The sequence below is a fragment of the Mchenga conophoros genome, linkage group LG23 (genome assembly GCF_057382185.1).
Source record: "Mchenga conophoros isolate Kocher_MC1m ecotype Shallow Benthic linkage group LG23, M_conophoros_male_GT1.1, whole genome shotgun sequence".
Taxonomy (NCBI): Eukaryota; Metazoa; Chordata; class Actinopteri; order Cichliformes; family Cichlidae; genus Mchenga; species Mchenga conophoros.
The window spans coordinates 39,499,649-39,524,597 of NC_140547.1; the positions used below are offsets into that span (position 1 = coordinate 39,499,649).

General features: G+C 41.2%; 1 protein-coding gene across 19 annotated transcripts in view; it reads right to left on the bottom strand.

Annotated features, from left to right (window-relative positions):
• Window positions 1-1,349: 1,349 nt before the first annotated feature.
• Window positions 1,350-24,949, bottom strand: part of LOC146547795 (muscleblind-like protein 2a) — a 55,045-nt gene continuing 31,445 nt past the window's right edge. For 9 of the 19 annotated variants that reach the window (XM_085266417.1, XM_085266411.1, XM_085266415.1 and 6 more), the window contains 7 exons: window positions 20,110-20,274; window positions 19,132-19,335; window positions 16,682-16,942; window positions 13,606-13,659; window positions 13,022-13,172; window positions 11,320-11,355; window positions 1,350-5,238 (listed from right to left, as the gene is read on the bottom strand). In XM_085266417.1, the coding sequence (XP_085122543.1) occupies window positions 5,114-5,238; window positions 11,320-11,355; window positions 13,022-13,172; window positions 13,606-13,659; window positions 16,682-16,942; window positions 19,132-19,335; window positions 20,110-20,274 (996 nt within the window). In that variant the 3' untranslated portion in view covers window positions 1,350-5,113. Of the gene's footprint in view, window positions 5,239-10,229; window positions 10,325-11,319; window positions 11,356-13,021; window positions 13,173-13,605; window positions 13,660-16,681; window positions 16,943-19,131; window positions 19,336-20,109; window positions 20,275-24,949 lie in introns of all 19 variants that reach the window. The other 10 variants (XM_085266423.1, XM_085266419.1, XM_085266418.1 and 7 more) reach the window with 10 other exon arrangements.

The following is a 24,949-nucleotide window of genomic DNA, read 5'->3' on the forward strand; positions in this document are numbered from 1 at the left end:
ATGTGAAGGTTCTGCATAATGCACTGTGATTGAGCACTTAAACAATTTTCCTACACATTTAATCCTTTAAAAGTTTCTGAACCATGCCAGAAAAATCAATTTTCTAAAGAAATGTAGATTCTGCTGAACCTTTTAACAAAAAAGTAATTAAAAATATTAATTTGCATTTATATAAGTTTTAATTTGTCTCATACTTGGTACATCTGGCATTTTTTATTTACATTTATTGCTTAAAATGTATCGTTATTAATTTAGGTTTTTATTGGAAAACTAAGAAATCTCAAAAACTCATGTATCAGATATAATACACTCAGAATTAATGGTTTAACCACTCATGGTTAAGTGTGCCCAGGGAAATATGAGTGGTGCAGGGCGTGGAGGCTCTTTTTTTGTCTTGTATTGCAGGAAAGCACTTTGGCCTGCCAGTCTCTGGAGCCATAGTAGCCCATGTCTGTATATTAGCTTGTGTTTTGGATTTGCTAAAAGAAAAAAACAACCTGCTGCTGGACTGTCAACCAAGCATCAGATATCAATGGGTGTAATAACTGTGTAAAGACGTGGTGCAAGACAGGAACAAATAATCTGGACAGAGGCTGAAATTCAAACAAATTTTGGGGGCATTTTTATGATGATTCTTTTTACTTTCTTTACAGTTAATCTTTGTCACCATGTTTCTGCAATAACCTGTGTTTTTTATTTATTATAGTTTGTGTTAGCTATACCCTCTGTGATTACTTTGTTCTAGTTGTAGTGTAAATATCAAGAGCACTAGAGAAGGGAGGCTGTGTTCGTGTCATTTGTTCAACGAGGACTGCAGCTCATCGTAATGAATTTAAGAAGGCTATTATCTAATTAGTGACACATGATAAGCAGCTGCTGAGAGGCCCGTCCACTGCTGTCATCAAACGGCAGTTAACTACACATTACCATTGTGGTACTAATAACCCCTCATAGCTGCTTTCCCCCTTCAGAAAAGCACTACTCCACTGCAGTAACGGGAAATGGCAGAAAATAAATAATGGAAAAAGCGCTTACTTGTCCTGCTCTTGGGTCCTCTCATTATGTTTTATCAACTCCGGCAAAAACTTCATGCTTCAACTCTCAGATGTTTTAATGCACGCAGCTTTATAATCTCTTTTCATGAGAGCTGATGTTTATTTGCTTTTAAGGCAGTGGGCTTTAGGGACCACCAGGGGCCCTCGAGAGGGCCTCTAATAAAAACTCTGGGTAAAGCAGGATGTTCGGCACTGCAGTAGACAGAGCTACAGTACTGTTACTACTTAGAGCAAACATCTCTGTGGGTTACTGAAGAGAGAGTGTGACACAAACGAGATCCAAAGCAAAAATCATTACTTTAATTTTCTTTATTTCTTTCTTTCAATAGATTTTACACTATCTTGCTGGAACCAAAGAAACATTTGACTATAGAAACATAAAGTAGCACAAAATATATGCAAAAAAAACCAAAACATTTAAAAATGTTTACACTGAAACTAGAAATCTGACGTGGGTCTTCTTGTCAATTGGTTTTCATGTCTTGACTTTGTTGGTGAGGTACACTGCAACAATGATGACACAGGCAGCCACACTTCTTAACCTTCAGTCTCTGGTATAGTGTCCTCTGCTGGCTAAAGCTGTGAATTGCATGTTCCATTGTAAGGCAATGGGACCCAAACGATTTCACTCACAGATTTGGGAGACAGGAAGTAAAGATCGGTGACTGTTTGCTCTGCTGCAGTCTCCTCTCACTTTTGGCCTTGTGACGCATACGTTAGAACCTTAAAAAAATGATTTCCGATATAAAGATTCATAGTTCAAATGAAACTCTGAAGGGATTTGAGAAGAGAAAGAGAGAGACCCACTTAGGTCTGTTTAATAAATTTCATAAGAGCTCTTTAAAACATAAAACCTTAAGTACGATGGACTCAAGATAAGGCAAAGTGTTTGGATAAGTTGAGTCTGCTCAGTCGGCCAACTGCTCAGAAAGTGCTGTTACCATCAGTCAATCATTGCCAACACAATAAAAAAAAAAAACATTTCAAGAGAAAGTCCATACACAGGGGGCACCAAATAAGGACATTTTGTGTACAGACATTTTTTTTTATTCACTAGAAACATTCAGTACGTTATAATTTAGTAAGAAAAGAAAAGATTGTTTTCTCTCATGCAACGTGTTGAATTGAAGTCATTTACTGGTAATATCTGCCATTTACTGATGAACAGATTTACCCTTGAAGGAAGTGAAAAACAGAACAGATCAATAAACAATATGAAAGTGCAATCCTAAAGACTAGTGATACATAAGCCTCGAATAAAATGTATCTGTGTGGAACCTAGAGGTCCTTTGTCAGGGGGAAAGTTGAACATCTTATTAATTTATAGATTATTTAGTTCTTATATTTATATATATATATATTTTATATATATTTATATGTAATCTATGTAACATCGATGAATTTTATATCTCTAAGTGTTACAGTCACAGCACTATAGAGGCTGTTACTTACTAATGAAAATATTAGGTCACTGTCATAATCTCAGAGAAGAATAAGAAATGTTCATATCTTCTTTACAATCTACCTTGTACAGTGTTCTAGCAAAGAAAAAAAAACAGAAACAAAAACCAACTTAACAATGTCATTTACAAAAATACCCAACTTTAGTAATTGCAACATCTGGTTGCCACTGCAACAAGTTATGTTATGAAATACTATTATACTAGAGTGAAAAGTACATCTTTTTTGAAATTTTCTTTGCTTTTTTTGGTAAAATGTCATCTATACAATAAACATTTTTTTTCCCAACAACACAAGCAACTCTATAACTATGCTCATTACTGCAACACCGTGATCGTTTCTATGGATGAGAAGGCAAGAAAGGTCCAGTAGCTTTCCATCGAGGGGAGGGCTGAGGGCGGGTCGACGTTTAAACCCCTCCCACTCAAGACGTGCGCAACTTCTCATTCGCCGGCCCCCTACGGGTTAGACCTTGAAATGACCAACCGTGCAGAACGTAGCACAGCTCAATAAATTACATTCATTTCAAAATAGAATAGTTTACAACATTGTGTTTTCTTTTTCTGACTAAAATTTTGACCAAGAGTAACATAAGATAAATTACAACAAAATAGAAATTTTTTTTTTTAAACCACCTTCCACAAATATTACACACAGATCAGAACGTGTGTGAGGACATTCAAAGTGAATGAAACTCAAAAAAAAGCATGATTGTGGATTGTCGATGTTAATCAAGCACCATGAAATTACATCCGAATTTTGAAGAATGTCAAATAAAATTTAGTATAATGAGTTAAAACACACCGCTAGTCGTCAAAATACAAAAAAAGAAAAAGGAAAAAAATGTTGGTGTAAAATGACCAAAGAACATTTTATGCTCTAAAAAAACAAAAACAAATGATTGTTCCAGGAGGTGGAGGGATTTTTTTTAGAGAGGGGGGGAGGTTCAAACATACTTTGATAGTAGACACAACACAAACTCTTAAATAACTTTGAATACATTTCTAGAACCATGAATATAAACTCTCAAAATAAGAGACACTTTACATACATTACACAGTTTACAATACATGTTTGTCTCACTCACGTTCCTCATGTAAACTATTCAGAACCATGGTAAGAAACAATGGTACACTGTGAAAGTCACCAAACATTCTACAAAGCTATTTTTGATTTGTCGTTTCTTACGTTTCTTTTTCAGTAAAGTCACTTGTGATGTTAATGAGCGCTTAGCTGGAAATCTCCTCCAGGGACGCCAAAAAGTGTGATGTCTTTTCCCCAAAGAGTCCTTGTAGCTCTCGACAGCCCAGTGTGTTGTGTCTGTGACTTTTTAGTGATACACTCTGGATGCAAGTGTTGTTGATGAGTAATTTTTTTAGGCACTTCTACAGTTTTCTAAAATGGAACAGGATTATCGGTGATAGTAGGGTTGGACAGAACAACCGACGGTCACAGATAGCCCTCCAGTTGAAGTTCAAGTCATCTGTTTGCTTGACGAGTGTCGTCGAATGCACCGTTTTTTTTTTTGTTTTTGTTTTTTTTAATTGTTTAGTCTTAGCACTTAAATCCTTCACCCTCCTCCAGGTAAAAAGCTCTCCTACCAGGCTTGGTGTCACCATCATGTGCCAGATCCCACTTTAAGTCCCAGTCTGCCGGCAGACCATCAGTCTCTAACACACACGCACACATGCACACGCACGCACACGCACGCACACACACGCACAAGGCTTGGCATGTCTGGAACAAACCCTCGCGCTTTGCTGAGCCCTTGGCACACACCCCAGCCTTCAGGCTTTTTCGGTAATGGCCACGACTATCTTCCGACTTCTCCTGTCACGACTGCATGCACAATCTATCAAAGATCTGAACCCAGCAACGCAACTAAAAAAGATGGCGAGTGGGTCCTATTTGCAGTGTGGGCAATGGCAAAAGAAAAAAAAAAGTGACCTCTTCCAAGCCTCAACTTTGGCAAGATGTTTCCAGAGATGAAAAGTTGGCAGAGGGAAGGGAGGGAGGAGCTTCATCATGGCATCTTAACAGCATCGGGTGGCAGATGAGGGTCGCGCAGGAACCCTCGCAGGGACAATCACACGAAGAGCTCATGAGCCTGGCTGCCCCGAGGACATTCAACTTTTGCAGAGAGAAAAGCAACGACCGCAAGACGAAAAACCCTCGTGAAAGCATCGCGTGCGTAGGTGTGTTGTGCATGGGGTCTCTGTGACTCTTCCTTGTCTTCAACATTAAACACTATACTTTCATATAGTGCAAATCAAACATCTGTGTTTTTCTTGACTAACCAAAGGGATGAATATTGTGCAGGTTGGTTTTTAGAATAAATATGCAAGAAGAGGAGATCCACGGTATTCTGAGAGAACAGTTGTTAAAATGACCTCTATAGTGCGTCTGCTATGTATGTACTATACATAAGAATATTTTTTGATTTTTTATTGTTAATAGTTTTTTTTTCTAGCAATACATACAGTATATATCTTTTTATTTTTTCCTGTGTGTGTGTGTGTGTGTGTGTGTGTGTGTGTGTGTGTGTGTGTGTTACACCGGTACTGCAGTTCTTATGGTTAAATTGAAGTGTTACACTCTTAGCATGCAGGTTGCTGGACCTCTATGGGAGAGGTTAGGTAGTATTTACAGAGGGGATGTTTTGGGTTTCCTAGTGCAGCTTCTTGACACTCCGTTCCCTTCCTGACTCTTACTTCAGGATAATCTGCAAGACAGAGACAGAGAAAGCAACGACAAAGAAAAAAAGAGAGAGCGTTTCAGTTTACCTATAAGACAGAAATACAACTTTATCTGCACACACTATTGTGTTTAAAAGCTTTGGAAATTCTTTATAAATCAAAAGACTAGCACTACGCCTAAAAAAATGTGGCCATGTTTTTGGAAGAAAATCAACTTTGTTTATTTCTAAGATTACATAAAATTGATTAGAAATATTGTAAAACACAATCTTCCTCCTCTCACCCCCAACCTGTCAGACAGCTGACCTGCTCTGAGCCTGTTTCTGCCCGAGGTTTCTTCCTGTTAAAATTGAGTTTTTCTTTCCCACTGTCGCCAAGTGTTTGCTTGTAGGGGTTGTTTGATTGTTAGGGTTTTCTCCCTATTACTGTATAAATACACAGAGCCCCATATCCAGCTACAAGCAACCCTGTATTCAAGTGGAGCATGTTGCTATCTAATGCAAAATGTGCCGAGTAAAGAAGCAATAAATCTGAGCATCACCCTCTGTGGCTTTCTAGCATTCCTAACAACAAACCTAATAAGACACTTAAATCCCCATCACCTAGTCAAACATTTTAAAGAAGCTAACAAAGAAAAAGTGGTTAAAGCTAAAGCTGTTCGGAGTTTCGAGCTAGCCACAAGCCAGCAGCCTCGGTATGAGCAAAGGATCAAAGCAGATAAGTGGAAAAATATGAAGATGAGTGAAAAACAGAAAAGTGTCGACGTCCTGTTACTTAGCAGCTTTTAACACACTGAAAAATGTAGTACCTGAACTTTATTTTCTTCGATAATTCTGCTGCACCTGCTTTTGTTTTTGTATAAGTATCGTACATCAGATAAATATGTGTGTAAAACTCATTTTCAGCGTTTTCTCCCTTCCAGGAGAAAAGCACTTCATTTTCGTTAGTTTCACACAGAGAAGGCTATTTAATTGTAAAGTCTAACAACTAATTTATTATGAAAATAATATTCTGCATTGAAGCGAAGTTGATTTTTGTTTGAATGTGTTGTCATTGACGTTGTTGGAATCCTTAAAAAATAGCAATTGGTGCATCTCTAATCATTTTATTTTGGTTCTAATAAATGACAGCTGTTCGAGCTGAAGATTTCATACAGCACCTGCTGCCTGCGGGCCCTTGCTGTTACCACAACAGATAGAAAAGGTCCTCAACTGGCATCTTCATTAAATGGTACTGGTAAATGGTACCTGCTACATCCAGATTATTCAGCTGTTACTGGCATATCTTTATTGAGCTTCAGAAAAAAAGCTCATTTTTTAAAGGAGATTTTGAGACTATACAAAACCTGCAAAGTCTCAGCTGTGCTTGCATGACACAGTAGTATTTTAATATGATAAACGTGGATGATGTAACATTATGGATCTTTGTTATCTCTGCAAAATTCAGACCTAATAGAAATATGATTCCATTACCCATAAATGCATTTTATATTGTGACATTTATGATCAATTTAATGTCAAATATAAATCTAGATCTGGATCAAATCTGCCTTTTGTCTGATTAAACAAAGTCCTTGTTAGTCTGACAGTTTCTAAAGCCTCCTTTACAATAATGCAATAACTATAACAATATATATTTTTTAATTTTAAAAAACAGCCAGGTGTGGAGGTGTTGAAGTAGGAACAACTCAAACTTATCTCAGGGTGTTATTTGCACTGTTTCAAATCATTAGCTGAGCTGGTTAGCGTTAAATTAGTACAGCTGCTTTACAGCTCCTCATATGTGCTCAAGAGGAGGCTGTGACGAACTGTGAAACTTTTCCTTTTAGATTCAGTCCATGTGGCATATTGTGCATAATCATTTCTCTGAAGCAGACTGGCACCAAAGCAACAGGTAGGAGGTGTTTACCACAACAACAATGTGTGAGAAAGGTCAGATGAGCACAGATAAGTATTTGCCAGTGAATAATACATATTTACAGTGAATAATACATATAACAAATTTCCCACGTGTGGGACTAATAAAGGTTATCTTATATCTGTCTTACTGATGAGCTGTGGCAACATCACCAGCTTGGTGTTTCATGCAGATAAGAACCAAGCTTCTAACTATTTGCAAATAGCATTTAACCCTCGTCTGGTAACCTCGGTTTGTATTCTCTCTTTAAGAGATTAAGCCTAAACCGCCACACAACAAAGAGAAAGCGAGACAGTGTGAGACTGTCTATAAGGGGGGGCTGACAGGTAGGAGAGATGCTGGCTGCCATCATGTGGGCGCCACTGGCAGCAAGCCAACGCAGAACAAAGCCACATGACGCTTGTTAATAGACAATGGACGGCCAGCAAAGGACAGAAGCCGCTGGTCACACCACACATCACAGGAGGTCACCACAGTGGGAGAGAGCGTGTGATGTGCACAGGTCGAGAGAGAAGGCAGTGCAGTGTGGAAATTAGGGGAAAAAATTTGGGCTGCCAGATGGGTGGGATTTAACAGATAGGACGCTACAAACTAATGCCAAGAACTGTTTGCAGGTCCTGTTTGCCTTTGATTTGGTGCAGTGATACCAGCAGCGTGTTTCAGCCCAGAACGAGTCAGAGAGACAGCAGACGAAGATGACGTGCTGCAAAATCACAGCGGACATTTAAACTGCTGTACTTCCTTTTTTACGCGTTAATATCAGCTAATTATAAGAACTGCACGGTATCACAGTGACCTAGTTTGCAAATTTCATAAGATGAAATATTAATTAAGTGATAAGAATTAAAGCAGGTTCCCTCTACAGCAAGGTGAAGCATCCAACTCTTATGCTCCAGCTGAAGAGCTCCTTGACATAACAATGTGAAATTCTACTTGAGCATAATCTTCCCATCAGTCCAGCAGCCAAAGCGATCCCCTCTAGGCTGCAAGTCTGAGTCGACTGCAGCACAGCGACAGCAGAGGGTGCTGCAACTTCACAATCTCCAGTAATATGTAGCACTTCACAACTGGAGACCCCGGCAGCATTAGGACATGCTTAATATGTGCAAGGACATGCAACGATGTGCGTCGCATGAATAGTTCAGAAGGTCATGAATCGACCAGACTCCTGAGGTCTTAACGAGTGTCAGCATCCTGGCGTCACAGGGGTGTGTAATACCCTTTAGACACAGATTTCCTCGGCTGAACACGACGCCCAATTAATTATCGAGTTCGGCTCAAACTGTCTCGGCCCAGGATTTATGTTAAAGAACCAATATAATAATCAAAGCTAAAAAGCTGACGGCAGGCCGCTAGTATCGGGACAAATGCGCCACTGTTTAGGACAGAGTGACGTCGGCAGCCCCGTACCCTCAGAAAATGCCTGGGTGTGTATTCGGAAAAGCCATATGATTTTTATGACTGCACTGAATGCAGCACAGCTGGTGATTACAAGGGCTAACTGTGTCCGAGGCCCTGCTCATACCTGGCATTAGCTGGAGGGATCTTTATATGGGCTGGAGAGGAGGTGAGAGAAAGAGTCGGGTAGGGGGTGGAGTGTAAGTGGGGGGGGGACAGACGGAGACAGAGAGCAAAGGCTGACGTCAGTGTTTCTCCGGCTCCTTGTCCCACATGCATCTTTAAAGAGCAGCTCTGCTTCCTGCTGCTACTGCTGCTGCATGCCAATTACAGGAAGAGTCGGTGACTCACAGGAAGTGCACACGCTGCTGGCCTATGAGGGGCAATAAAGCGCACAAGTGGTGGGACCAGACCCGTGGTTAATGATGGAAAGGGGATCTTGGAGAAAGCATTTATGTTCCTTTTTTTAATTTGAAATGTGAGCAGTCATTTCTTACGGTGAGAGCTCTAATCTTGATGTTAGATATCACTTTTATAGGCATCATGAAAATGTTTAATTTCAAGGAAATGTAAGGGTTTTTTTTCACATTGAGATAGTAAGCAAAAGTACAAAAAAAGAAAAATATGGAGGAGCAGAGTCTGAAAAAGAGGTGGGGAAGGATTATATTGGTCCTTGGTATAGTAGTAGGCACTGCTATTATAATAAGTGAGATAATTTTACGCATTTATTTGCGTCTTTCGTCGTGTTGTCATGTTGAATGTTTTCCTAAATTCAATTAAGACACACATGCCGTGTGGTGGAAATATTTTTCATGTGCTCGCCCGTGTGTCCTCAGCGTACCTCTATACAGAACTACCAGTAAATGATTGCCAGCTGCATGAGGCATTGTGCTGAAATTTCCAGGTTTAAAATGGGGCACACATGCGTCACTCTGGCATTCAAAAAACTGGCCTTGCTTCCCTGGCTCTTGCTTGACACGTGGCAACAGGAGAGCCGCCGATCAGGGGCCATTTTTAGACAGCTTCTGTGATCTTCTTTTTTTTTTTTCCTGCGTCTCTCACCCTGACAAGTGTAGCCTAGAACTGTTGCCTCACATGATTTATTCTCCCTTTTATCCTGCAACCAGGAAAAGGTAAAAAGGTGAAGCCGAGAGGAGTGGAAAACAGGAATAGATCCAACATAGCTGCTGTTACGAACCGGCTGTTAGGTGCTGCGGAAATCGTCTGTGTGTATTTGCTTGAACGTGTGTGTTTGCAGAGAACACAAGCAGTACAGATGAGGCCCCTACTGCAGATGGAGAGGCTTATTTGACGACAACAACAAGAAAAGTGGAAAATAAAACTAATTTTAAAAAACAAACAAAAAACAAAAAACAAAAAACAAACAGAACATGCAAAAAAAAACAAAAATCAGGAAGTAGTGCAACACAACACAACTACTACTTGCAAATGTGGGAGCTCTGAAGAAGTGCTTATCGGGTTTGCCTAATGCGGGCTGTGATTTATAAGAGGTACACTGCTTTTTGCTTTAAATTGTCTAGAAAACACCCACTCACAGGCTTTCATGCCAGTGTGAGCGTGCTCTGTGCAGGTGCACCGATGGACAGATGGGGATGGGCTAGGTGTGGGTTAAGGTTATCGCAGCCCAGTACTTATTCAGAGCTCCGGGGACTGATGAAAGAAAGCTTTAAAAGGAGCAAACCTGATTGGCTGGTGCTGTTGCTGCGTAGGGGACACTTGTGGCAGGAGTTGTTGCTGCAGAGACAGTAGCAGGCGTAGCACTGTACATCATTGGGACTTTGTTTTGAGGGTGGGAAAGGGAAGAGGGGAGGAAGAGGAGGAATGGGGGTAAGAGGGAAGGAGGTGGTAGCAATGGACAGGTAGGTGGAGCATTATGGTAGTTGTGGTAACAGTTGTGGTGCGTGCGTGCGTGCATGGGTGCGTGCGTGCATGTTGACGGGGTTGTTGTTTATTTTTTGTTGTTGGTGTTGATGGTGGCGGATGTTACAGAGAGCCAGCAAGCCATCGTTAGGGTTACACCGGCAGATGGCATGCAACCATTCACAATGCAAAGCAAAGGAGGTCAGGAAGAAAGAAAGAAAGGAAAAGAGAGCATGGGAGAAAAAAAAACAAGAGGAGAGAAGCTGATTACAATCACAAGTAAGGAAATTTATGTGGAAAATCAGTTTGCTGTTTTTCCCAGAGAAATTAAAGGGCACAAGACACCAATTAGGATGAATCGATGGCATGGGGATGGGAACTTTTCAATTCGTGTGGGCTGACGAGTCAAACAGCAGAGATGTGGCTGTTAGGGCTTATTTCTAGTCATTAGTTTACCTTGTTGCTAATGTTGGACCTGCTGATGTTATCAGCTGAATTTCTGGTAATTCCCATCCCCTGTTGTGCGGCGACAAATGCTCCGGTTTGTGTGTAATTTCTCTGGGAAACTGATTTAAATTTCCTGATCAACACAGCACAGCAAACAGACAAAACTATCCTACAGCTTAAGAACAGATCAGTCTGCGGCGTCCACGCTAACACTTTAAACATTAGCAAGAGAGTGAGTCAGCGGCGAGACGAGCGCTGAAAAGTCACATCTCTTCCAGGTGAAACAAAACGGGCAGCTTGATAATAACTCACAAGTGTTCGAATCATGTCCTTTTGTCTCACCTGCAAGGGGGGCTGCAGATAGTGCCCACTCATACCCCCACCCCCACCCCTCCATCCCCCAAAACTCCCACCTAAATCAGACAGTGTGTGTGTGAGAGAGCAAATAGAAGGTCAGAACCTACCAAGACTGCTAGCGGGAGTCATGCACAAGACTGACCCTGTTGTGTTCATGCAGAGAAAGATAAAGAGAGAAAGGGGGGAAACAGAGAGGGAGAGAGAGAGAGAGAGGGAGAGAGAGAGGAGGAAATAAATGGGTTAATCGAGAGGAAGGAGAACAACAAGGTTAGACAAGACACACAGAAAAAAAAACCCAACTGAGGACTTCACTCAGCTCAGTTGCTATTGTTACTGGAGCAATGTCGGCTGATTATGAAAGCAAGCAGAGATGTATTAAGTTGTTGAGTTATTTATTAGTTAGAATACTGTTTATATGCAGCTGCAGCAAAGTTTAACATAAAGCAAACTTAGGTACGGAAAAATCTGGACAAGTTTAGCAAAGTGCAATGCAGCGCTAATGTAAGTCTGTCTGTCCAGTTTTCCATTTTTCAGGGAGTTTTTCCCGAGGTCAGAGGATATTCATTTTTGGTGACATATTGTATTAATGCGTCATTTCAGGCTGCACAATATTTAAAAAAGACTTGAGCCTGCTCGTATTGTATGTTAGGCTTCTTACAACAACATGCTGTTCTGCATGTTTCTTGTTTTGGAATTTCTGAATAGCTGCACATGATTAAATGATCATATCAAAAAAATAAACAGACAAAGAAATCGCACTTTTTGGTCAAAAAAAAAAGAGGCAAGAATAAAACTGAAGAGGTGTGCCAGACAGCAGCATCATGCAGTATCAGTACAATGATGTGCACAGGCTTCTATCCAGATCAGATGGAGATACGTGGGGTTTTTACTGTACTCAGGTAAGCCTCCATCACATACATATTACAGGCAAACAACTCCTGAGACTTTTCTTTTTATCTTAACTTTGAAGAAACCCCACCTATCTGAAATGTAAAAGGTTATTAAAAAAATGCAACTGTGAGCCAGGCTACGCCCCACACACAGATACACACAGAGGAAGGGATGATGAAGCACCATTAGGAATCCCGTACCAAGGGAAACAAAAAGAGCAGGCAGGTAGTGAGAAGAGCGAGGGATAGGAGTTTTATCCTCATGAGTCATGAGTGTGGCTACAGGCTACCATATTAGCTGCAGTTAACTCATTTAGCAAGTGACTCAAGGGCCCTTCAGGTACTGCTATTTTCTGTGCGAAAAGCAGACAGAGTGTTCATTTGCGGATAAAAATCACTGAATAAATTTGGTAAAACTGGAATAAAATTATCGCCAAAATAACAATAATCACCATATTTTGTATATTTTAGTATTGCACTTGTGCTGAAACAGTTGGGCTTGTTTTGCTCCTTTGTATGCTTGGGGATTAGACTGGCAGGTGTATCATATTGAGGTGGTAATATATGATAGCTTTCATTGCTCTGATCAAAGCGCGCACTGCCCTTCCACCTGGCAGCAATTATGTGTTTATATTTGCAGGCACTAGATCAAAGTTTTAGGGATGGCGCAGTGAATATTGAAAACACACCCTCACAGCGAAGGCCTTTATTAGCATCACTCAAATAAATCCATGCCAAAAGATGAAAATTAGGCTAAACAGATGTAAACGGTCATTTGAGAATCCCCTCTTTTATGCGTGTGAAGCTCCAAAACAACAACACATTTGGAGGATAGCTGCGTCTGTGTGTGCGTGCGTGCTCCGCATACCTATGAGTGCTTTGCTTCTATCTGCATCTGCGTGCTGCGTGTGTGTCTTACCTGTGGGAAAGAAAGCGGGCTGCTGGAGCTGTGCGTTGGCCAGCGCCTGCTGGTAGTGCAAAACACTGGGGTTGAACAGGGAGCTCGCTCCGTTGCTCTTCTCAAGTGCTGGTCTCTTTGGTAGGGGCTGGAGGACGCCGTGGGGGAACGCCTAGCCACCGACAACACACACACACACACAACAGGAGCACAGCAGATTTGAACTGTATACTCACACAAGTCGACACTAACATTTCCTAAATCTGGTATTTGTCTATGCACAGCACAAGAAGGCAAAAATGGAAACTTGCTGTAACTATCACAAGGACAATGAGAAACTACACCGTAGCAGGGCAATCGTCAACAACACATTAAAGAAAGTGCGATAGCTGGAGTTATTTTAACATTACATTGTAGTTGTTCAGTTAACAAATGTACAGTACAATCTAGACTTGCCACTGGTGATCATAAATGATACGTATTTATATCATTAAAGTCTTTTACAGGGTTTCACAAAAAACAAAAGAGCCAAATTAAATTTTGTGAGTGGCTACAGTACAATTAAAGAAGCTACATGCAAAGCAAAAGGTGAAAGGTCAAAGTACCAGGTCTACAGTTGCCTCGAGGGGTCGCTTCATTGCTTTGGCAGTCGACTGAGTCTTTAATTAGCAGGCAGCGAGCACATGATGGCAGTGGGCCAATGGGATTCAAGCGTATTAACATACAGGTAACAGCAAGCAGAGGTGCGTCATGGGGGACAGCATTGCATTGTGGATAGGTGAGAAGGAAAAAAACAAAAACAAAAATAATCTGAATGCAAGTATACCACATACAAAACAATAGGCATGCACATAAACAAAAATTTGTTTTGTTTCGTTTACTTTAAAGAAACATTGCTACTTTTTGAATTAGTACAAAAGCCAAAAAAAAGCATCTACAATTAAACTTTGGTTAAAAAAATAAGCAAGATTCTACAATGTACTCCAAAGCTACCGGGAAAGCATTTAGTAACTAACTACTTCTGAACAGCAAGAACAGAAAAGTAGTACGCTAAACACGACTGGCTCAGACTAGGAATATTGATCTGACACTTGATGTGAGATCTGCGCTGAAGTTCTCAGCAGTGTTCAAAGTAAGACACTACAGACCTACGCACACAACCATTAAGGCGCTCCTGGAGAAAGCTAACCTATTTGATGACGTGAGGTGGTTCGAGGCTGACAAACGTTAAAATGTACACAACAGACTCGGATGTGAGTGAGGTAAAAAAAGACACAGCCCTCACAACCAGCAGCAAGAACTGGATACCTTTGTGAAGGCAAATTTAAAAAAACAAAACAAAACAAAAAAACTACAAATTAGTACAGTTACTAGCAAAGGCTAACAAAAATAGTTTAACAACCACATCCTTCTCTGTAGCGTCAATTCAACTACAGACACATCCTCAAACTAAATCTGCGTTGTGAGGGTGTGTGGCGTTGTTAGGTGTGATCAATGAACTCGGGAAGGTGAGGCAACGTTACAGTTTAATAACATAATGTGGAGCTCTGTTTATTAAAATTCCTCTAATCTAACAAAGTAAAAATAAGTCATTTTATATCAATTGTTTTTGTGCTAACTTCTTAAAAAACATCCTGATATTTGATGTCACTGCTGAGAGGGGGAAAAAAAGAAAAAAGATGACACGGGTGTGATGAACACAGCACTTAAGGGTCCATGCACAAGCCTATGCTTCATGTATGTGGGTTTTTTAATAGTATGTATGTATGTCCAATTAAACAGCAACAATGCATTGCTGATGCACCACAGAGTTAAACATTGCGGTTAGTTAAAATGAAAGATGCTCTATTAAAGTGACATGAAAAGCAAAGATGACTGCATTCGCCTTTGTAATGAGGAAGAAGATCACAGCATGGCAAGCAACACGTAATGTGGCACAGTAAAACAACATAATCTCAGTGAGAGGACCTTTTTACTGTAACTGCATCAGTTAATGTGTAACCTTATCTACTGTGCGCTTTATCCTATTTGCTTTAGATTTTAAAAAGTGAATTATGGATAATGGTATTACCTATTCACAGCAGTGCAGCAAAACAGGTTTTATGGGTCTCTGCTTCAATAAAAGGACTAAAAGAAAATTGGATTAAAGGTGCTGACTAAACAACTCGTTGTCTTAAGGTTAGCCCTCCTCACCTCTAGTGCAGAATCTGACTGCACAATTTGGGAATTGGGTCATAAAGTTGATAAACTGGGGAGGAAGACGGGAGGAGTATGAGCAAAGGATTGTGAAGAGGATGCACCGGCAATATAAACTCGTGGTACCTTTAAGAAAACAGCGCAGTCAGGTCAACATCAGGTTACAGCGCCTTCGGGTCTCAAGGCCTTTTTTCTTATTTATGGATGCTTCAATTTGCTGTTGCTTGAATGCAGCTGCTAATATGTGCACACGCTAGCCTGCCTTATCATCCACGCTGTGGATCAGTCATGAAGGAAGAAGAAGGAGAGCAAGCAGCAATGGAGCCAGCCAATGAGAGGTGTGTGCGACGCACAAAGCATGCCCATGCCATGGAGGAAAAAAAGTCAGTGAGCACACTGGCGCAGTGCAAGGTGTGCGAGTGCAGTTAGCCACAGGATCATTCAAAAGAAGCCGCTCAGAGGCCGGGGAAAGGCGGGGCACAGCCAAGACATAATGCCAAACTCTTCTCACTGTCTCTCTGGCTGACTTGAATTCTGTCTGCTCCTCACATTGTTGGGGAAGTTTTATTTATTTATTTATTTATATTTGGTCAAAATAAAGGCAGAGGTAGGATGCTGCATCCTCATCCGTCCCAAATTCAATTTGTATTGATCTGCAGAGAACCGCACTTATCATTGAGAGCAGTGGGGTTGGATGAGGGGGTGAGCCAGGATATTGTCTTTGTACGAAACAAGGGCATTGGAAAATAAAAGAGGACTGCAGAGAGATAATAACAGATTGTTCTTGCGGAGTTACACTGATTTGTTTAGGTCTCGCTAAAGCCTTTTTATTCTATACAAAGGCCACTCTTTGGGATGACTATTGTTGGTGAATTGTGCACTGGAGTCCACTAGAAAAAACCCGGCAGAGGTGGGTAGGTTTTGTGCAGTAATAAAGCAGTGCTCCACATTTTATGTTACTGTAGGTGACACGGTCAGCAACATGTGCTTAGGTTTCGTGTACGTCAAGATGATTTGGATTAATGTTTTGCCTTCAGAGGGCCTATGTGTTATGTAGTCTAACTAGTACAAACTTTACTCAGAAGGGTCTCTTGATCTGAAACATTATGTGATTTGTATAAAGGCAGGTAGCACCAGGCACAGCAGTTTTATTACCACCTCCCCTCTGCTATAATAAATTTGATTTCACTGCGATATACTGTATATATTATGTTGTGCTTCTTATGTCTATCCATAAAACTTCCAATCATCATTTATTTGATGCACAAATAATAGAAAAAAGTATAAAAGTTTTCCACAGCCTCAACTCTTAGAAAGTTCCAGGTATGCTGTATATAAGAGCTATAAAACAGCCCATCTAAATGTTACAAGCTCTTCCACTATAAACACTAAACAAGCAGAAACCTTGTGAAACTAGTATGTTTGTGTCTTTCCTGCTCTACTGCTGTGAAGCCACGAGACACAGAAGGTGGGCTGTACTCTCACCATGGCTGCAGCTGTGGCAGCAGCTTGCGCAGCCACAGCTGTCTGGTTGGCCTGGTGTTGGGCGGCCTTAATCTTGGCCTGCAGGTGGGCGGGGGGGTGGAAGTACTTGCACTTCTCGCGAGAGCAGCGACTCTTGATGTAGTCCATGCACACGGTGACCGTGTTGTCGCTGGTGTCGATCATGGGGCTGTCGCTCGGGTGGGCGAAACGGCAGTCTGTCTCGCCGCGAGCGCAGTTGCCCCGCTGGAACTCGCGGCAAACCTGGAAGCGGGACAGTCACACGCACACAAGGACACACACGCACACAGACAGACACGCATGGACACGTGCACACAGAGGAAACAAACACACGTAGAAGACAAAACAGTGAATGCTTTAGCTTTCAGTACATGTCAGGAAACAAAACAAGGCTGCTCTCATTGCTTTAGCTAGCAGCGGCTCCTTATATTTCTTGTCATCTTAAAGCAAGATGACTCAAGCAGACATCAAAATCTTGATAAGATTATTAGATTTATCTTTAAGGATTTGAAATTTTGTCATCTGACTGTTTTAACTATGACAAGCCTGAAACATCAGGGATTTTCCAGTCGAGAAAAGCTTCTGACACACCCAAAAGATGTCAAAGCCATTAATGCTGGGCATCATTTACTCAAATATTACCTACATTTCTGTTGATCAGATGATCAAAAACAACAGAATGCATGCATTTCTGTTCAATAAGAGATTGCTCTTTTGCTCTTTTTACATTGCTCTCACTGATAATGCTTACAAGCATAATCATCCTCCAAGTTTAATACTGCATAATAGAGCAAAAAGACTTTTTTTCACACAACGCCTATATGATAACAACAATAACAATTACCAACACATAATGAATTATGGCTGCAGTGGTTCATGTGAGTGTAAGGAGTGTGAGAAGCAGCACAGCGGGTTAATAAATAATATATTACATATATGGGAGAATATTAAAAGCACACTGTGAGATACTGTATAAACATTTGCCATATAGATTTATTCATAGTGATGCGCTTCTCTCCAAAAAGAAGATAACTGCAATAACAATCTTCTCTCAGCGTCCCCCAAAATAAAACGTATATGTGATACACATAATATTAAAAAAGGGAAAAATGAAAAAACATAATTTTGTGTTATTTGTTGTTGTTTTTTTTTTAAATAAGGCTATTAATTAGTTTTGGACACAGTGTGAAAAGGGCTCAACAAAACGTAACAAAACCTAAGTGTGTGTGTTCAACTGTTCAGAGGCTTGGGCGTAATCACAGGAGGGATCTGCTTTTGACTTCCACTCTAGGACTGAGACACACACACATATACAGGCACACACAGACATATACACACACACGTGTGCACGATGGCTTTGTGGGGGAGTATGTAAGTGTCTCAGAGGGATACTGTTTCATTAGAGGCTGCTTCATTCAGTTGCTAAGTGATAGCACTCTGCAGAAAAACACATACAGGCACACACCTACACATCACCTCTAGGTCTTAGGGAGATTATTGTTTATCTTTATAAATATAGCGGGGTAAAAAAACAAAAAAACAAAAAAAACTCCACTGCCTCACAATCACAGAGCTATTCTCATTCAGCGTCGTTTGCCAGGGGGGCAGATGGAGATGGCTGAAGTTGCTGAAAGCGTCCCAGCCGAACTGCGTCTGTCTAGCAAGTAGCAGTTTATCTTGAAAAAATTCCAATTACAAAATCTTCAATAACACCATCTTATTTATTACTTCTACAAGGCATAACAAAATCATACCCCTTAAGTTGTGTTCAAGGACACAGCTGATATAAAGATCTATGAGGAGAGGAGCCTAATACTGATGTTTCCATGAAAAATGATCCCCCCCTGAAAGACAAAGCCTGGATACGTGCTGGTTATAAAACAGCTACCGCAGTTACAAATCTCACAGCCTCTTTTTTTTTTTTTTTATAAAAGAAACATGATTTGAGATTTAATTGTTTTGCTCCCACTTAACTTTTTCAGAGCCTGAATTGTTTATTTGGACTCATTCCAAGGCAACTTCAAAGTGTATTTATTCACGTCATTTATAACTTGCTTATAAAACAGAATGCTAAAAACTTGCTTACCCTTTCAGGTCATTATCTAAGGTAAATTATACTACAAGTAGCGCATTTAAAAAAGCTAATTCAAAGTGGAGAGTTTGTATATGGCTGTATTTTCATCGCTGCAAACTCTTGTGGAAATTAAAGGAAGTAGTTTGCATTTTTTACCAGTATAAAGAAAATCTTTGGAGAGAGCAGACATGTTTTTGGAAGTACTGCATCACAGAGGGTCCTGTAAAAGCTCCTGAACTATAAAGGATACTCATTTATAATCACAGTAAGATGCTACACTAATTACACTTCACAGCCTCAAAGAGTACATTCACTATGATTAAGTGCCATGCAGGAGAATTCTGATTGGATGGGTCACCTCCAGCTTGTCAGTACGCAGAAGTTTCTGGTTGGAGGAAGAGCCAGCGGTCACGGAGACGGGCGGGCTGCCGGGGACGATAACCGGAGTGCTGGGCAGGATGTCTGTTGGCACCAGACCCATGCTGTGGGACATGGGAGTCAGGTAGGGTGTGTAGCTTAAACCTGCGCTGGACCCCAGCCCCTGGCTGACTGGAAACGTCTGCTGCAGATGGAGAGAAACGACATGTTTATGACTGCTCTTTCAGTAGCTATTTTTCACATCCTTAATTAAAATGGTAAGGATAGATAAAAAAAATGCTGAACTGAAAGATGATGGATGTAGGCAGGGACAGTGGGAAGTGGAGGGTGAAAGGCAGTAAGAGGGTATGGAGATTAGAAAGAAAGAGAGAAGTAAGGGGGAAAGAGACACCAAAGGCAAATGAACAGAGGGTGCAGCTGGGGAGAGAATGTGGCAGGTAGAGAGAGAGAGAGTGGGAAAGGGATCGGCTTGAGAAAAAAAAAGAGAGAGAGGAGTGTGAGAGTAGAAACAAGAGGAGGTTCAGTTTTTTTTTGGTTTTTTTTTAACCGTTATGTATCCCAGGAAGATTTTGCTGAGCATGCACGTTCTTTTTTTGTTACACCTAGCACTAAACTGATGCAGTTAAACAAAGTCACACCTGGCAGCTACCCAGTGCAACCACAGTATAGGGCTGGCTGCTGAGCAACTCCCTGAGGACAGCTGGGGACTTTTTGTACGTTGCACAAGGGCATTACAAAAGCGAAGAAAAAATTTCTGATCTTCCAAGCCTGAGACGTAATCTAAAAACAGTCAAATCTGAGAGTTTAGATAACAATAAAGTACCTTACCAAAGACTGGATAAAGTCAGTGAATCGCATTGCTTGACGCCAAACTTTTTAATGCTAATCACGACAATGGAATTCACTGCTATTTTCTCAGAGAGACAATCAATTCCCACAGTAGCGAGTTCACACTAACCACAGGTTGCATGGTGGTGCCGGGGATCATAAACTGCATTTGTTGAGCCAACATGGCGGCAGCTGTCTTCTGCTGGATCAGGTTATTTCGCCCGTTGATCTCCAGCTGGGTCTTCAGGTGAGCAGGTGGGTGGAGGTATTTGCAGTTCTCTCGTGTGCAGCGACCCTGAGCACAAGTAAACAAATGTGATGGGGGAGAGGAAGGCGAGAGGGCGAGGGAGACAAAACAAGTCGTTAATGGTCCGAAAACTTCAACTCTCTCATCAACAGCATGAACAGAAAAGCAGCCAGTTTTTTGTTGATAAAGCTGAGTGTGACTAGGCTGTGGGCCTGCCTGAGGATGTGGCAGATACGTGGGCACTGACTCCAAAACATCAGGTGCTTGAAGGCAGCATACATATTCATACAGAGTGTGAAACAGAAATTCATGGGGATGGTTTGTGCTTTTGAGCAGAAACAACGCTATGGAAGATGATTACCATTTGATCTACTAGGTTTTTAACTGGAAGGTTAAAAGGTCATGCTTGCAACATGGACACACTGTCTACCTAGTATTCGTTGCAGATTGGGGGGGGGGGGGGGGGGGGGGGGTAGGCTTGCAGAGGCCATGGTGGATAAAGGCAATTACACTGTCAACCCAGAGGCTAACAGCAAACACAATAATCCAATATGGATCCAGGCTGCTGTGCTTACTGCAACGAGAGTGGGTGGAAGAGAGAGGGGAGAGGAGAGGTCAGGGGGGAGCGACAAAGTGAATGGTAGCATGAAAAAGGACTCTGGAGCTATGTGGAAGATGGTACATAAAGGCGAGGAGAGAAGAAGAAAAGATGTGGGCAGAACAGACTGTTCGGAATTAGCAGAGAGGACAAAGGTCAAGGAGAAAACAGGAGAGATGACACATCTGGCATGACACGGCAAGTCTTGGTGAATGTGATCGAGAGAAGAGGTAACTGAGCTAAGCTTAGCGCAGTCTCGCACAAACGGCTCTGCTGCTTTGTCCGAATGCCCCTTTAACTCCATGACACAGATGAGCGTCACCACAGTGGCCTGATTAGCATTATCATACTCATCACTCCTCTATATGAAAGTATGACAGGTCTGCCTAGCTTCCACGCAGTGATCGGTTATGACTGAGTTTAATTACACAAGCGCTGCTCTCAAACACTACATCCATACCCAGACAGACAAAATGACAACAAACCACCAGGCAAAGCTACACACAGGATGTGTCTCATGTACTGTGGTGGTCTGGCGTGTGCAATGATGTGTATTATATTTGACAGGGTAGGGGGACTCCAGCTGAGTAGTGCAGTGAATTGTGAAAATGCCAATGACAGACAAAAAAAGGAAACAGCCAGCTTCAAGTTGAGTGGGGAATGTATAAATATTATATAAGTCTCCTGATATTATTATCATTCTAATGATAGTTGTGATTATTAGTACATGATCTATATATATTATATATGCGTGACTGAAACCCATGTGCAAATTGTCGCTGCTAAGCAACTTAGGAGGCCTATTATCTGTCTTATGTATACTGTTACAGTAGTAGAGTTGATGTCTGTGTATGTACAAGCAATTGATATAAAGTAGTAACTCAGTTTCAGACTTAAGTTTAATAAAGTTTTTCTACTCTTGGATCTGTTTGATATCAAACTGAGTGGAGAACCTTTATAATGGTCATCTCAGGGAGACTATAACTGTGAGCATCGAAGGGGTTCACCCACCTGCTGCTTCAAATTTTACAAGGAGGATGCCAGTCAGAAGAAAAGTGAGGGGGAAAGGAGCTAAAATACTTTGTTTCAGACCTGTTTTTTGTGTTGGAATATCTGAGGTTTAAATCACCAAATGTATCTGTATCGGTTTTAAAAATCCTATATGCATGGCAAAATATACATGAATGATTATTAACTATGATTCATGCAAAGCTGCTAAATAAATAGTCTCTTCAAGTCTCATCAAAGCAAAAACCAATATAACTATCCTGCTATTCTGTTCTTCGTGGCAGATATTAAAAGGCACTCCCAAACACACTGTTAGTGTTGTTCCAATTACAACTGATTGGAAGCGCAAGAGAGCAAAGCCACAAAGGATATGAAGTCTGTAAACACTATAGGCTCCTTTGCAATCACTTTTTCACACGAGTAATAAGATACATACAAACAAAGTTGATCCCAGGTTCAAGACTTTCAGAGACCTGGGTGCAGAACTATGAGTCAAAAGAGACTGACCTCTAAAACCTGGTGTCAGAGCTGCAGTGAGCCGGCTCTGGTGTCAGAGCTGGCTCACTGCAGCCACTACCTCCCTCCTCCTTCATGGCTCACACGCACAAAATCACACCTGCCCACACATACGCATACTAAATCTCTCAATCGCAACAAGCATCACCCACACACACACATACACACACCGGCTTAGGGATGCAGGCTAATGGATATACACACTGTTGTACTCAGCTCCATTCAGGCCTGTCCAGATCAGAGGAATAATGTTAGTGCTGGACCAAAAACCTCAGAGGTGTCCAAACTAATTGAAGCCTTATGCACCGCCACCACAGTCAAAAGTGACAAAAGGTGTGTGTCGGTGCTCTATGTGTGTTTTGTGTCTCTGTGTCCACAAGAGAGGATGCGTAGGCAGGTGTAACTGTGCATGTGTGTGTCTGTGCGTGCAGGAGAAAATGTGTGGGTGGGTATAACTCTGTGTGTGTGAGAAAGGGAGCTGGTGCTGAAGCTGAGCTCTGGACAGCATCCCAAACCGAGTCTGCGGGGAAGCGCAGCATCAATATCGCGCCCCGCAGAGATCACAGACACAGACGGACACAAATAAAGAGACACGCAAAAAAACACACACACCACAGACCCTCACCGCACACTATGTCGCTCAGTTCACTCCAGACTGCACTCTGGAGCCATTACCTCACTTTCTGCTCCATATTCGGTTCATCTACAGCCAGTGAATGACATATGCTTTCTGCAAATGCTCGTCATTAGTCTTCACTTAAAGCAATGAGGTAAATGGTGGCGAAGCTCCTTGTTTTGTGATTCTTACTAAATGCAGGCCTTGTGTCATGTCTGAGTGTGGGCAGGCAGGAAGAGAGGACCCAAAATGCAGGACTCACTGAGGCGGAAGTAATTCAAAACACACAGCTTTATTGCTGGTAAGAAGCAGAACAGAAAAACACTAACTAAACTGGAAGAACGGAATGAGTAGGCAGGAAGGCTGGCTGGCAAACGGAGCACACGGAGGAAGCGAGGGTAAACAGACGTTAACGATGCGACACCGAGTAGGGGAAGACACAGACACTAAATACAAGAGGTGAACGGAGCAAAGAGGAAACAGCTGGGAGACACGGCTGACGTTGATTACACTGACGAGACAGGGAGAGCACAAAGCTGAACGCACTGACAAAGGGCACAGACCTACAAAATAAAACAGGAAGCACACGCCAGACAGAGACAGACTCGTAAACAGGCATAATGACGTCATGGACAAACAGAGGGACATACGGGCAGAGAAGACTAAGCACAGGCAACCTAAACCAAACATAAGGGCAAGATAACAAAACCTAAACCAGAAATAATCATCATCAACATCATCATCAGATAACTAAAGAATCAGAATATAATTGTAATCAAAACAGTATCACCAGAGAATAACTAATCCATAATGCAAAATAAACCAAAATATAAGAAACTCAAAATACTGGGTCGACCCGACCCAGGACCGTGACACCTTGGAATTGTAGAACTTTCTCCTTTTATCTCGTCAAACTTTATTTAAGAGCATTTTCTTACTGATCTATTCACGATCTTTCACAGCATTGTGCTTGGTCTTTGCATAAATTTGTTTTAATTTATCCCAGTTTTCATCTAGTCTGTAGGTGGAAGAAGAAGCAATAAAAATAAGTAGTTTCAGGGCTGCCATGGCAATAGAAGACCCAGTACTATTAAACACAGTGAAAGGATTCAGTGCTCGAATTTATTATATAAACATCCCTTATTTGCAGGAGATTGCGGGATATAGTTCGTGTACGTAAGCTATATCGATCTCCGCCTATATTTACAGTGGTGTTTAAAGCAGAATAATCAATGTTCAGTAATTTCCCCAGCAAGAAATTTTTATTTGTTAGCAGGATTACTCAAAGATTTATTGACAGATCTGCATGATATTTGTTTTTATCAGCGGTGGAGATCTTAAAAGCACCTTGTATAATTGATCCAGATCTGGATCTATTCATTTTTGGAATTATTACCAAAAATAATTGATAAAAGACATTTGGTGCCACAGTTTTTAAAACAAATTATCCTGATATTCGCAGGAAAATATCACAAACTAATCTGCAGATATTTTTCTGGACCCAGAGTTGCAGTTTATGCATATCAGACCTTTTTTTCTTCTTTTTGTTGTTAGTTACCGTGTCAAATCTCAAAAGACATTAAAAGTTTATAGTGACACAAAAGTCATACAACTTATGTAGATCCGTGGGACTGAAGTAGTTAAAAACTCAAAGGTTAGCAGATGTTAAAACATGTTTCGGCATAAGTGTGTAAGGTAAGGGTGTGTTGGGGACTAAGGCCCCTAGGCAGTTAGCTACCTTTGATAGAAGTCAAAGTTTACTTAATAAATCCCGGTTGCTAATGTGAAATGGGATCCATGAAGACCAGTTTGAGTAATGGGGTCTCAAGACACCACATCAGACACTCATAATACTGTGCAGTGAGGATCCTTGGACTGTGAAGTTCAAGGCTGCAAGATACTAAAATACCAATTTGGCCGATATAGATAACAATATTTTTACAGTCTTTTAATTTTGTTTTTGTTCTTATTTATTCACCTTTTTG